The 12,783-nt window shown below is 39.7% G+C and overlaps 2 protein-coding genes and 1 non-coding gene across 3 annotated transcripts; 2 read left to right on the top strand and 1 right to left on the bottom strand.

Annotated features, from left to right (window-relative positions):
* The first annotated feature begins 752 nt into the window (after positions 1-752).
* LOC116255418 (transcription factor ILR3-like) lies at positions 753-3,825 on the top strand. The gene is made up of 6 exons (XM_031631219.1): positions 753-905; positions 1,099-1,252; positions 2,265-2,330; positions 2,885-2,962; positions 3,052-3,214; positions 3,301-3,825. The coding sequence occupies exons 2-6, from the start codon at positions 1,140-1,142 to the stop codon at positions 3,556-3,558; spliced, it is 678 nt and encodes a 225-aa protein (XP_031487079.1). The 5' UTR covers positions 753-905; positions 1,099-1,139; the 3' UTR covers positions 3,559-3,825.
* A 1,461-nt stretch (positions 3,826-5,286) lies between these two features.
* TRNAV-CAC (transfer RNA valine (anticodon CAC)) lies at positions 5,287-5,360 on the top strand. The gene has a single exon. It is a non-coding gene; the product is annotated as a tRNA-Val (tRNA).
* Positions 5,361-6,458: 1,098 nt separating this feature from the next.
* Positions 6,459-12,394, bottom strand: LOC116255468 (uracil phosphoribosyltransferase). Its single transcript, XM_031631298.2, has 12 exons — positions 12,169-12,394; positions 11,924-12,034; positions 11,763-11,841; positions 10,884-10,942; positions 10,026-10,103; positions 9,531-9,612; positions 9,361-9,409; positions 8,386-8,447; positions 7,270-7,337; positions 6,892-6,947; positions 6,762-6,809; positions 6,459-6,669 (listed from the first exon to the last, which is right to left on the bottom strand). The coding sequence occupies exons 1-12, from the start codon at positions 12,265-12,267 to the stop codon at positions 6,618-6,620; spliced, it is 843 nt and encodes a 280-aa protein (XP_031487158.1). The 5' UTR covers positions 12,268-12,394; the 3' UTR covers positions 6,459-6,617.
* Between the last annotated feature and the right edge of the window lie 389 nt (positions 12,395-12,783).

Below are 12,783 nucleotides of genomic sequence, written 5' to 3'. Positions count from 1 at the left end.
GACGTGATGATAATACGTGGAAGTATAAGGACCAAAAGTATTGTTGTTGGTGCATGTTCACCTAACTTGAATTGGGCCGTCGTCTTGGAACATTTTAATATGTCCACCTCTTTGCTCACATCCAATTTCCTCCATACCTTTTACATAGACTTTGTCTCACCTAAGCAGACACTGCCCTTTTTCCTTATAAATTGAGCTAAGCTCGATGTGTTTGAATCTTAATGATCTGTCAGATAGGTCCTAGAATGCAAAGCATGTTCTAGAGAGATGCTCATATGGATTTATGAACTGATGAAGAAAAAGCTACAATCCATGGCAGATATTAGCTCCAAACGAGCTCATTTAGATTAGAAAGAAAAAAAAAAAAAAGCTTGACATTTGGGCAAAGAACAAACCAGCAAATAAGTACTCAACGTTTAAAAGAAATTTTTAAGGACACCTACCAAAAGAATATATTTTCTTTTGACATAAGATGATAATAATATCTCTCGTAGAGAATTTGTCCTTAAAAAAAAGAAATTAAGCACTCCAGTATTATTTGATCTCAAGTTAGACACTTTTATAAATTTAACTGAAACGCGTGGCGTGGCCTCACATCAAGGTAGATGGGCACGAGCGCACGCAGGGGGCGCCGTCCACTTTCCCTTCACTGGACAGAAGGGGCAGTTTTGTAATTTAATAGAACGCGTTGAGAGCCCCCACCTTGGCCCGCAAATTTAATATTAAAAAATCAAAAAGAGGGGAACGAAGGAAAGCGAGAACGTGTACAAGGGCAGTGTTGAAAAAGCCAACGGCGAAGCGTGAGTGAGGAAAACACGAGTTGGTAAAAGTCCGACTCCTCAACAGCTTCGTTCGTTTTTGGCTCTTAATCGAAGACACCAATTCGTCCTCTCATGGATTTCCGGGTAGGGATTTCGCCCTTCTTCTTCTTCTCTTGGTTCTGTAACTTCGGTTTGCAGATTGTGAAGTGGTTACTTTTACTTGTTTTTGTTGGTTTCCGTTAATGGGCTCTTTCTCCTGGTTTTGGCGTTCTAGGACTTGTTAGATTTTGGGTTCTCTTGTCGGATCCTGATTTTGGACATGTTTGCTGGGTTTCAGGTCGACTAGGGTTGCGTTTGGTGAGGGACAAAACACAAAATATGGGGTTTGTGCAGGACGGTGGATGGGTTATTGATTTCAGCATGGCGGGTGAAGGCCAGAATGGTGAATATCTCTGGCCTCCTCAGGTTGTTCGTGATCATCCCAATTCTAGGTAATGCTTGTCTTTTCTCTTTCTTTTGTTTTCTTCTTTTCTTGATCTAATGTGATTTTAGTGTCAGTTTCCGTTGCCTCTTGCAGTTTTCTGCTTTGATGTCCAATGTTCATGACTGTGTTGGTTTTTGAGGTGTTGTGTAGATGGACGTTGGGGTATTGGGATCTCATTTATTTCACTCGTAGTTTTTATGAATTTGTTCTTCAATGGGTTGGTTTGTTTTGATGGGAAGATACGTTTCGAATGGTTTTTTTTTTTTTTTTTTGCCCGAAGTTGTAGAGATATTTAATTGAATTTCTGTCATACCTTGATGTTTATATGATTTTTGTGAACTTGTTTCAGATGTGCTTTTATTTTTTTGGAGTCCGTTGATTTCGTTACCTGGATCTAAATGTTGAGATGAATTTAATCTTTCGTCTTATCTCAGGGAATTTTGCAGCTCTGAAACTTCAAAAAGCATTACGGAAAATGCAAGTGTACTAAAATTCATCGCATTAATATGTTATGTTTTCTAAAGTGTTTTATATATATATATATGTGTGTGTGTGTGTATAGTTTTATAAATTTCCCGTAAATATTATAATTTGTTTCTTCAAAATGTTTTTGATATTTATGAGAGGCTTGAATTTCATGATAAGCCTGTAGTATGTTATTCCATCTTTATGTGGGTTTTTTTGCTTCAGCTATTTGGTTTTCCCCTATTTTGAAGGTTTAGGAGTTTACATCCGATAGTGTTTCTTTTAGAACTCGATCTACCAATTAAATTGACATAGTCACTCGTTCTGAATCTTCTGATCCTTAAACCATTTTGGAAACTGCATCATAGCGATCTCGATATGCAGTAAAAATATTGAAAGTAACTTGGTTTTGTTTCTTGATGTGGTTATGCCTCCACCTGTTGCTTGCTCAAATCAACATGCACTCAAAACCCAACCCCAAAAAAATATGTAGCTAAGATGGTACAATCGTTTGTGCAACTTATGGAAAGCTATATAACGTCTTTTGCTTGCAGTGGGGTGGGCGTTGATAGGTCTTGCAAAGAAGTTTATCACAACGAAAAATCTTCATCGAAGAAGAGGTAAGAAACTTTATGTGCTTCCATTGAAAGTGTGCGTGACTTTTCAGAAGCTAATGCTCATGTGGCCTTTTTGTGGTGCTTTAAGAAATGGATCTTTGTAAGGAACTGGCTTGTGTTTGTGTCTATACAGAAATTAATGTGTTTGTGACCTTTTAAAGTGCTTTCAGAAATGGATGTCTAGTAACTAAGGAGCTGGCATACTTCGAAGTCCATGATTTGTAGTTTCCTTAATGGCTTAGTCATCCGAGTGGTACTCTAAAGGACTTCTTCTCTTACACAGTAACTTTCTACAAATGCAAATATATGATATTAGTTTCCTTAAATCTCAAGCAATATTTTCCTTGGTGCTTAAAAGGTAAGATGCATACACATCTCACCACCAAGCACAAACACACAAAGTGAAGCTGATATCATGGTGTTTGGATTTTGGAGAGTCTTGCGTTGTACCATGTGGTCTCATGTCAACTGCCCATATCAATGTGATAGGAGTTCACGATTTTGCTGGTTTGCATGTGTGAGATTATAATTCTTATTCTCTAACTGCTCTGTTGCAGGGGTCATGATGAGGTAGGCACTGAGCCTCGATCTAAAGCCTGTCGTGAGAAGTTGCGAAGGGACAGGCTCAATGATCGGTCTGCTCTCTCTCTCTCTCTCTCCTTCTGACAATTTTTTTGTTGTTGGAGATAATGCATCCTAACTAATTGAGACCTATAATTTTTAGGTTCCTAGAGTTGTGCTCCGTGTTGGATCCAGGGGGCACTCCAAAGAGTGACAAGGTTGCCATTCTGAGTGATGCTGCTCGTGCTCTGAATCATCTACGAGCAGAGGCCCAGAAGCTGAAGGATGCAAATGCGATACTTCGGGAGTCAATAATGAATCTCAAGGTAAATGGTTTGCCTCTCTCTCTCTCTCTCTCTCTCTCTCTCTCTCTTGTGTGTGCGTGATGAGTTAATGTTGAACGCTTCCACAGGCTGAGAAGGTGGAGCTCAGGGAGGAGAAGGTGAGACTGAAGGCTGAGAAGGAACGGATAGAGCACGCTATCAAAAGCACAAGCATGCCATCTACTTTTGTTCCGCATCCTGCTTCTGCATACCATGCTGCTGCACTTGCTGAAAACACCAAAGCTGTTGTCTATCCTAACTACTCTCCGGTGGCAATGTGGCAATGGATCCCCCCAGCTGTGCTGGATACCTCCCATGATCATGTCCTCAGGCCTCCTGTTGCTTAGGTGTTGTTCTTCTGCATTCTCTCTTTTATCTAGCAGACATCTGCTGATGTTTGTTTTGTAGCAGTCCTGTTATTCCACTAGAATTAAATGTCAGGCTCAACCCTTAAGTTTGTGTTGGGTCTTGATGTCTTGAAGGGGAGAAGTTTATATCTTAGGGGGAAGACGAGAGAGCGTCTTCCAACCTTCCAAAAGGAGGGAACAAAAGTGCTTTGTGTAGAACATGATGGAAAGATTTGGGTTTTATATGTAAAGGAAAATTGTGTCTTACTGGTGTGTGTGCCTTCTTGCTGGGAAAAAGCTTTACAAATTTGATATCGTTTTTGTTCTTTTTCTAGCCTTCACAGAATTGATTTGTTGTTTGGAGATGCCAATGGTGACATTCTTGTCCAATAAAGCTGATTTGGCGTCAAGGTTCAAGAAAACACATGCCTTTCTTGTGAAGTCTTTTTTGCAAAATGCAGAAAAGGAAGAAAGATAAAAGAGAGGGAAAAAGTCATTCATGTATGATGGTAAACATTGTATGTTTATTTTCACACGGGCTGAGGGGTGTACTTATTGAAAGAATATGTGAGGCAGTTTTTTCTTTTAGTTATTTTGAAACACATGCCTTTGTCTTATGCATTTTCACCTGCACGGTGAAAGAGTTTAACTATTGTGTGACATGCGCCATAGTATGCTTGCATGTCATAACTCATAAGGTGGTTAAGTATTTCACCGTCACGAGTGAATGAGCATAAAAGGCAAGTCAGCCTTGGTTAAAAAAGCACTGGAAATGTGTATGTGCTGGGTAAAGCTAAAACGGGAGATTTCTTTGTGAAATTTGAAGAAGCACATGAACAACAACACTCTTAATATTTTGATATGGCACATAATTTTTATGCCATTAATGTAAAGCAGCCGTTTTTGCGTTTTTCCTTTGAATTATGACTAAATTAAGCATGGTTAATGTAATAAAACACCTTTTATAGAGATAATTGTTGAATAGTTTGAATTAACGTTCTTCGACGGTATCTAATAATACCAATGCATAATTGCTTGTACCCAAATAACTTAGCTTTTCTACTATAATTTATTTTAATATTTAAAATAATGATGTCACATTTTTTATGAATGTTAAAAAGTTCATCGAGGAAAACCTAATTGTATTAATAAACATACGCATATTTTTTGAGTTGTTTTTGGAAAGGTAAAATCATAACCTTTTGCTGAAGTTGCAACAACTCTTTTTTATGGGTTCTACGGCCCGAATATTTTTGGTTTCGCTTTGAGCTGTGTCGTCAAATTGGGGTACACATGAACCGATTCCCGGATTCAGATATAATATTTAAACCAAAGACATGATTACGGTTCTTGGTTCAATCGGTGAACAGCATAAACAAAGCAATAAATAATATCTAGGGACATGGTTACGGTTCTTGAGATCCGGCATCCAATAGGGATACACATTTGAATAGATTCTAATGGATTCAATATAACATTCAAATCTAGAGATATGTTTACGGTGCTCGAGTCTGGTTTGGAAAACCAAACTTGCTTATTTTTTAATGATTACATAAATAATAAAGTTGATTTATCATCAAATGAAGACTTCATTGGGATCAGTTTCTTTTAGAAGTGATTTCTGAAGTATATCAAAATAGTGCCAAGCAGACTAATCTCCGGGAAATGTGCCGGTCAAGTTAACATGAAAATACATATAAAATAAAACTGAGATTTTAAGACATCGTTGTCTGGGTGGTGTAGTTGGTTATCACGCTAGTCTCACACACTAGAGGTCCCCGGTTCGAACCCGGGCTCAGACATTGTTCTCTTATCCTGTTAAGTTTTTTCTCCAGCCATTTCATGGGCCGGTCCGTACATTTTTCCTGCTCCAGAATACTTTCATTGGGTCAAACATCCTGAGAAAATTTTAAAGTTCAACTGATGTTTTTAAACTTGCTGAATGATCAGCAAGTTCGTTACTGACTGCCAAACAAGTGTTTCAAGTTTACATCGTTTCAACGTTTTCCGTACGATTCATTCCGAGCTATGAGAGCGACCATCCACTCCTGAAGGGATGTGATGTAAACAATATTTTTAATGGAACGTCAATGGTAAGTAATTCGACAAAAATCATCGGAAGCCATTTTATCTAACGAATGCAGGCCATCACTAATTCTTTCAACTCAAACATAAATTTCAAATCAAAAACTTGATTTTTCTTTTTCAATTTGAAGGTTATAATTTTAATATTCTAACCACGTGGATGGAGTTAGTCATAAAATGTCGACGTCCAATTGGATGGACACTTTTTGTCTAGCCAAATTATACCAAGACTGGTTACATAAAATTAGCACATAACTGCACCAACTCTAGTCTTGAAATAAGGGAAGCTTGTTAAAAAGCAACACCAGCTTGACACTGGCAAATTGAGATCAATTTTTTATGAGCTTGAGCATGACCTGGCTGCCCAATAATGAGCCAGAGTGCCGTATCTTATGCTCAGTGCGTTAGGTTCGTTTAACTGCCGAAGCCAGGATTCGAAAGGCTTAATAGGCATGCCACATGCATGGCGCTTCCTGAAAGAGCCGTTTCAGATCCACTGCCAGTTTCCAGCAAGTAGACGCAGTTTCTACCCCTCAGAATCAGTCACCCGCACACCACCAGAGTATTTAGGGGTTGGCGGTTCACAGTATGACTCTCACGGGCATCACTCCCTCCATGAAAGCCTTTGAGCGGAATAAACTGGGCGGTTGAGGGTCAATGACTTCGGCTCTGGTGATACTCTCGATTGTGCATTCATCTTGCATGCGCCCACTCACACATACACATATATATGCACAAATTTTAGCCCAAGCGAAGCCAGAAAGAGAATATGGGTAGGAATGTGAACGCCTCAACTCTCCAGGAATACGAAAAAGTGGGAACAATGTGAGAAGGCTTTACATATTGAATAACAAACACTTTCTATATCCCGCTTTGGGTTCTTGGAGACGGCGAATCTCAATTGCCAGTTCTCATACAAAATGGGAATTGTCAAAATTTTTCGTCCTCCATAGAGGGTTAAAACATGAACATCTTCATGTACCAAAACTACGGTCGCCAGCATCTCCAAATCCAGGAACAATGAACCTGAAACAGATGATTTTGCTTGAAGCAAGCTAAAAACAAGATTGACTTGAATGCAAATGCATTTTTGAGGCACGAAGGAAAAGAGATAGTACCCTTGTTCGTTAACAGTTGGATCAATTATTCCCGTGTACACGTGAAGCCTGAAAAACAAAAGGTCGCAATGGGTAGACTATTCTTCGACATTTCAAAAGTATATTTAGAGCTATAATATTATATGCTTACCCAGGAAAATTTTCACTAAGCTTCTGAAGTGCCGGAGGGGCAGCCACTGCTGAAACCTGCATACGTGATTCATATTAATCCATCTCAAGAAGAGAATGAACATGTTTCTTGCAATATTGTCATGAGCATAGCGTTCACGGCTAACTGAGCAAAATGGGACCCTTTGAGACTCCCGAAAAGTATTTACAGTTTCCTGAAGTCATTAAGGGACTCCTCACGTCAATGGCACATGCAGGCCCTGGGAGGACTGTAAGCCCCAAGGGCACCAAGCCATGAGTGTGCCACAACTATCACCCTGCTGTCAAGGAACTGGAAGGTTTTATTCTAAAGATTTAGCCAATTCATGAAATTAAGTTATCTACCATCATCCGTACTCACCACTTTAATCTGTTTCTGATGCACACCACGTTCCTTCACCAGATTGATTGCTGCAACAATGGTGCCACCTGAAATGGAGTTTTTGAAGGAGAAGGAAGAGGTAAGCTAGGCATAATATCACCTTGAGTGATTGCTACTAGAAACAACGGACCAAATGAACATCTTGTTCACGGGCTCCTAAAGTAGTTCACTGAAGGTTAACCCTGTTGATCCGAGTGCCCAGAATTTATCAGTATTCCCCTTAGGGACAACTTTCAATGGCATTAGTGCTTAAGCATGACCGGGGTGTGGGGGGACTACTTCACACGGAACCCAGACGTTTGGGGCTGACATGCACTGGGACTACATGATTGCTTCACCTGATGAGCTTCATGGCTGATTATCATCTACAACTGCCAAATCTCACAATCTAAGGGAATGGCAGAATAGTTGGAAACAAACCATGACACTTGAACTTTCCTTATTCAGTCAACAGTATCTAGCAACTCCTTCCTGTAGCTTCCTTTGGGGAGGTTCACATGACCATTCTCTTTCCATTGAGAAAGTAACAGAGTTTAATTAACATTTAACAAGACTTCCTGAAACTTGCTTAAGAAGAAAGCAAGATAATAAAATATTATTTTCATCTTCACCAGGAACACATTAAAGTTTTAGCAGTTTTGTTGACCATTCCAAACTAGACACCAAATCCTTGTAGCTCATGAAGCTGACTGCCTTTTACAATTTAGATATATGGACCTCTGTTTTTAAGAGATTGTAACTCCATGTACGTTGCATCAGCTATCTGTGGATTTGTTTATGTTGCCTTGTCAGTTCTGTTAGTACCAGATTCTTGATACTGATTTCCATCAGTGGAAGTTAATTGAACTTCAAATTTCTGTGACAGAAAACGTAAACCCTACTTTACTATGTGCATGCCACAGTATCTTTGTTGAGAGTAGTAATATACCAATGGCCACCAGCTGGCAACTAGCGCATTTATTTTTAACAAATAACTCGACATATGGTAACAATCCCTGGTAATTGTTAAAGCAAAGGTATGAATTTTTCAGCATAAACTTTAAAGGAAGAAAAAGAACATGAAGCAAGCTTATATGAAAACAGAAAACCATTTACCTGTTGCAAGCATAGGATCTATAATAAACACACGAGAACCCTCGGGAAACTTTTCAGGCAGCCTGCATAGGAAACCCAGTGGAAGGGTCATAAGGAGAAGTATTTGTACATAAACAAACAGCCAACTACATTAAAGATAGGCAGCATAGAAGCTTAGAACTTAGAAGATCAAATTTTCTAAGCATACTATCAGTCAGCTTTCAGGTAAAACAATCCCATGCTAGAAGAATTATAACAATTGCAGAATAGGCATGCCATGACCCTATGCTCACGCATAGCAATGCTAAAAATGTAATTAACAGGGTACATTAAGCCACTGTTATTATACGAATGTGCCTATTCGTTTGACAAAAATGAACTGATACTGACTGACAATACTAGTTGCAAAAATGCATTAGATGTATCCACCAGATAGATGTACCATCCCAAGTTTAGTAATACTACTGCATGAGAACAGCAAAACCACAGGATATAAGGAACTGAAAACTTTCACGGATTTGTGGTAGCATTGCAGAGCTTGATATGTTCTCTGTTCTGCAATATTGATGAACAGAATGTTTTTCAACAGTTTTGTGGGAAACTATTAGTCAGTCTGAATGCATCAGCATTATTTAGGGAACTTTTGTCAAGTCCGTGTAAGCCCACAATAATCAAAGGTTCTACAAGCAACAGCAGCTCCTAACTGAAATAAAAGATGAGTAACACACAAACAACTGCTTTGATAAAAATTAAGAGCGAACTGAATAATTGGTAGAAAAGACATGTAAAATTTGAAGTATTTAGCTACTAAACAGTTTATATGCTGGCATTGGTTCTACCAAAAACATGCCATTTTCAATAACTTCTTGACCATGATTAGTATGTTTAACATGACAAAAATCTACTCCACATGGTCTTAGCTCACAAACATGCAATGGTGTCCAAGTTACAAGTCCGGAGGGGTTAACCAAGAAAAAAAGGAGTACCAATCCATACTTGTTCAAGTATACTTCCGGTTGAAGAGTCTCCTCATCTCTATATACTCCTGAACCAGATGAAATCAAGAACATCGCAATGAGGCGCACCAGAAAAATTGCATAAACAAGCTGACGAAAACCAAGTGGACAATGGAATACACATGCACCTATATGATGCATGTATTATACCTATATGATAAGTCTTTGTTGCAGGCAAGATTGAAGAGGCATATTCTGCAAGAACAAGCCCAGCCCTTAAGATGGGGATGACCTGCCAAACTAAGATACGTCAGGAGTTCATACTCCAGCTATCAAACCAGAAAGTTTCTCCATTCTCGTAAAATCCAAAAAGAAAATTATAGGGATAGCTTCGAGCTTTCTTTTCTTTCCTCTAAAAAGATTTTGGATAATGCTTCTTAAAAAAAGGTTCATATGAATGCAATTTTCTGGCCAGAGAAAAGGGAAAAATGGCAATCCGACTGAAACAATTATGCGTGAACCTTTTTCTAAAGGAAGAAAAGGGGGAACAGAGTATAGAATATATGACAGAAGCAATTTTTCAAAAGGGGAGAAAAGGTAATATCCAGAAACTTTTCTCAAGAAATTTCAAGCTACTATTCCAGGAAATCCTTGAGAAAAGAAAATTGGAGTAATTGTATCATTCATAGATTTTTCATAACCAACCAAGATTGGCTCCCTTGGGTCAATAAATTCGACAGACGCAATCCCCATTGGTGACTGAATTTCTCCACTTACAGTTGGCTGCATTGATACAGACAAGAAAAGCATTATACCACATATCTCTGCATATAGAAAGTATTAAGTACTAACTGCAGTCTTTCATATAGAGTGATCTGTGTGCCAAAAGCACACGTAATACATTGAATCAACTTGTCAAAGTACAAAATGAAGCAACTTGAGCTAGACAACCAACAAATGGCAATAAGCATCCAGAGCTTCACCAAATTAGAATTATAATCAAGAACTATGTATGCAGATAAATTTAACCCTTGTGGATACTACAAGTGCTGACTCATAATGAAGTCTTGGCATCATAGTGAAATGGTGAGATATGCTAAGAAGGATATGTGCTCATATGGTAACAATATTAGTAACATCGATGCTATTACATTCAATTTACCGTTTATGTAAAAAACTCTCATGTTTGAGTTATAAAGCATGACATATATGAGTGCATCACAAAAAGAGTCCACAGACACAAAATCATTTAGATAATATTAAAAAAAAAATCAAAATTAAATGTGTATTTAGTATGGAAGCACTATTATGAGATGGATATACGCCTTCAGGCTTCTTCAAGTACACCAAAACTTAAAGATTGCAGTAACATTACACACTGTTTTATAACCAACTTGTTAACACCATCAAAAGCAGAGAAATCTTCACTTCATTTCAAATGTAATAGCATACAAAACAAAAGCTGTTGAGTCATTTGCAGAGATCTACAATGTAGCTTCAGAATAAAATAATCATTACTTTAATCACCTATAAAACTTAAAGAAAGGACCATCTTTAACTCACCAACCAGTCCCTTGAAGCTTCATATAAAAGCAGCCTCCCCAGTTCTGCCATTGCATTCCCTAGAATAAATAAAACCCAAAACGGGGTCTGTCAGTTGCAGGAAAGACCCATGCAACGTAAAACGCCAGAAACAAACAACCTTTAGAAGGTCAAACTCAAAGAAGCCACATCATGCATTTTATATGTAGGAGTGCTAGGGAATACGGAAAAATATCAGACACAAATAAAAATTTTACACACACAGACCGGCTATAGAAGAACCACTTTTATTCTGTTTCATATTTCAAATAGATGCCCCATTATTTTTACGATAAAGGCCTACCACAGAATGAAAAGAGACAACTGACTCATAGCTTCGAATAGTGACAACTTTCCATTTTCTCAACAATTAGAAATCATACCCACCTTCCATTTCACTATACTCATCAGGACAGGGTTTTTAGGACGTCAGAATCATGTGACAGAGACTGTTAGAGATGGGATTGCGCTCCTAAGCAGAAGAGGTTAGGATCAAATTGTGCCGAAATCTTAAGAAGTGCGTCTGCCATCTCCAACCCACTTAATCACTCTTCAAGGATGAAGTAAGATCGCCCAGGAGTTCCTCCAAGCATGTTATCCAGGTGACTACAATCGATCGGTGTTGACTGAAGATGATTTAGTGCTACGGGTATGCGTAACGGTTATTACGTTGATTACTATAATATATTTCTTCCAAACTCACCAAGCACGTCGTCACCGAAGACTAAAAATGTCACACCGAACCACCAAGGTGATTGCATCTACAGCTAACACTCCGTCTTTTGTACAGCACGAAAAGGCAAATTCGAGAGAAGAAAACAATCTATAAGTTAAAGCGATCGAGGTCCAGAAGAAACTCACTGAAAATAGGGCAAGGAGTTTGTTCGTTTCGAAGCACCGAAACCCAGTGCTTGATCAAGGGGTGCGGAGGAACAAACACCTGCAGAACTCCAGCGGAACCAGAACAAAATCAAGCTACACGAACATTCAAAACGAAAGATTGTGCTATCACGTATACCTACCAGCATTCTACCGTCCATAGCTGGCTTCTTGTCCGTCGCAGACGACGACCTCACCGCGAGGTTCGCCCTCCGTCCGCAGCGTCCGCTGATAAACCGCAACTCTGGATGAAACTGTTGACAACAGACTCAATTCTAAACGGAAGCATCGGAAAACAAAAAAGACACTTTTCGGACTGCGCGCATACGTGTTTTTATTTTCGAGGACTGACGGCTGGAAGAGAGAGAGGGAGAGAGAGAGAGTTTACCAAGCCCAAGCGCGGCATTGAGGGAGGAAGGTGGCGGACATCTCCTGTCAGGCGGCAGCCCATTGCCGAATGGCCGGCGGCGGGGAGACAGCCCAGCATGTCGCCGGGAAATGCGGATTCGGCGGCAGTGGCGGGAGATGAGGGTCAAGGGGGGCAGCGTAAGCACGGTGAGAGCACGGCGCCGGGACACCTAATCCAGCGGCTTCTCTCCCTGTTCGCAGTTGGGGCCCGCAGAGATAACGAGTAGTAGCTAATGACGTCCGTCCAGAGCGAGGAATGTGCGGGGCCCCCGCGTCATACGTTTCATCCGGACCGTCCGTTTTGAGGGCCAAAAGGCAGTACAGGGGCAAACGGGTAGTACAGTTGTACGGGCGAGATGCGATCGTGATTCGTGAAGGCCGTTGATGTAAACGAGACGGGTCCAGCTACACCAAATCGGATCCGAGTTAATCTCAGCCAGACTCTTCGGAACACCATTGTCGTCTTGAGTAAGAACCCCAACGATTGGGACAGAAACTAGAATGCAATTGCAATGGTTCGAGACTTCGAATAATTGGTTATTTTTCAATCCGACTCGGAGTTAGATTTGAATTCAAATATGGAAAACGCACAATT

This window comes from Nymphaea colorata, chromosome 6 (assembly GCF_008831285.2).
Source record: "Nymphaea colorata isolate Beijing-Zhang1983 chromosome 6, ASM883128v2, whole genome shotgun sequence".
Lineage (NCBI taxonomy): Eukaryota > Viridiplantae > Streptophyta > Magnoliopsida > Nymphaeales > Nymphaeaceae > Nymphaea > Nymphaea colorata.
Note: the sequence above shows the minus strand (reverse complement) of the source record. Positions and strands in the feature narration are given on the sequence as shown.

Excerpts from the sequence above, each read along its gene's own strand:
- LOC116255418 (XM_031631219.1), top strand. The coding sequence starts at position 1,140 with ATGGGGTTTGTGCAGGACGGTGGATGGGTTATTGATTTCAGCATGGCG. Across the intron at positions 2,331-2,884 it reads AAATCTTCATCGAAGAAGAG|GGGTCATGATGAGGTAGGCA; the intron begins GTAAGAAACTTT and ends GCTCTGTTGCAG. Across the intron at positions 3,215-3,300 it reads AGTCAATAATGAATCTCAAG|GCTGAGAAGGTGGAGCTCAG; the intron begins GTAAATGGTTTG and ends ACGCTTCCACAG.
- LOC116255468 (XM_031631298.2), bottom strand. The coding sequence starts at position 12,267 with ATGCTGGGCTGTCTCCCCGCCGCCGGCCATTCGGCAATGGGCTGCCGC. Across the intron at positions 12,035-12,168 it reads CAATGCCGCGCTTGGGCTTG|TTTCATCCAGAGTTGCGGTT; the intron begins GTAAACTCTCTC and ends TGTTGTCAACAG. Across the intron at positions 8,448-9,360 it reads CCGGAAGTATACTTGAACAA|GCTGCCTGAAAAGTTTCCCG; the intron begins GTATGGATTGGT and ends TTTCCTATGCAG.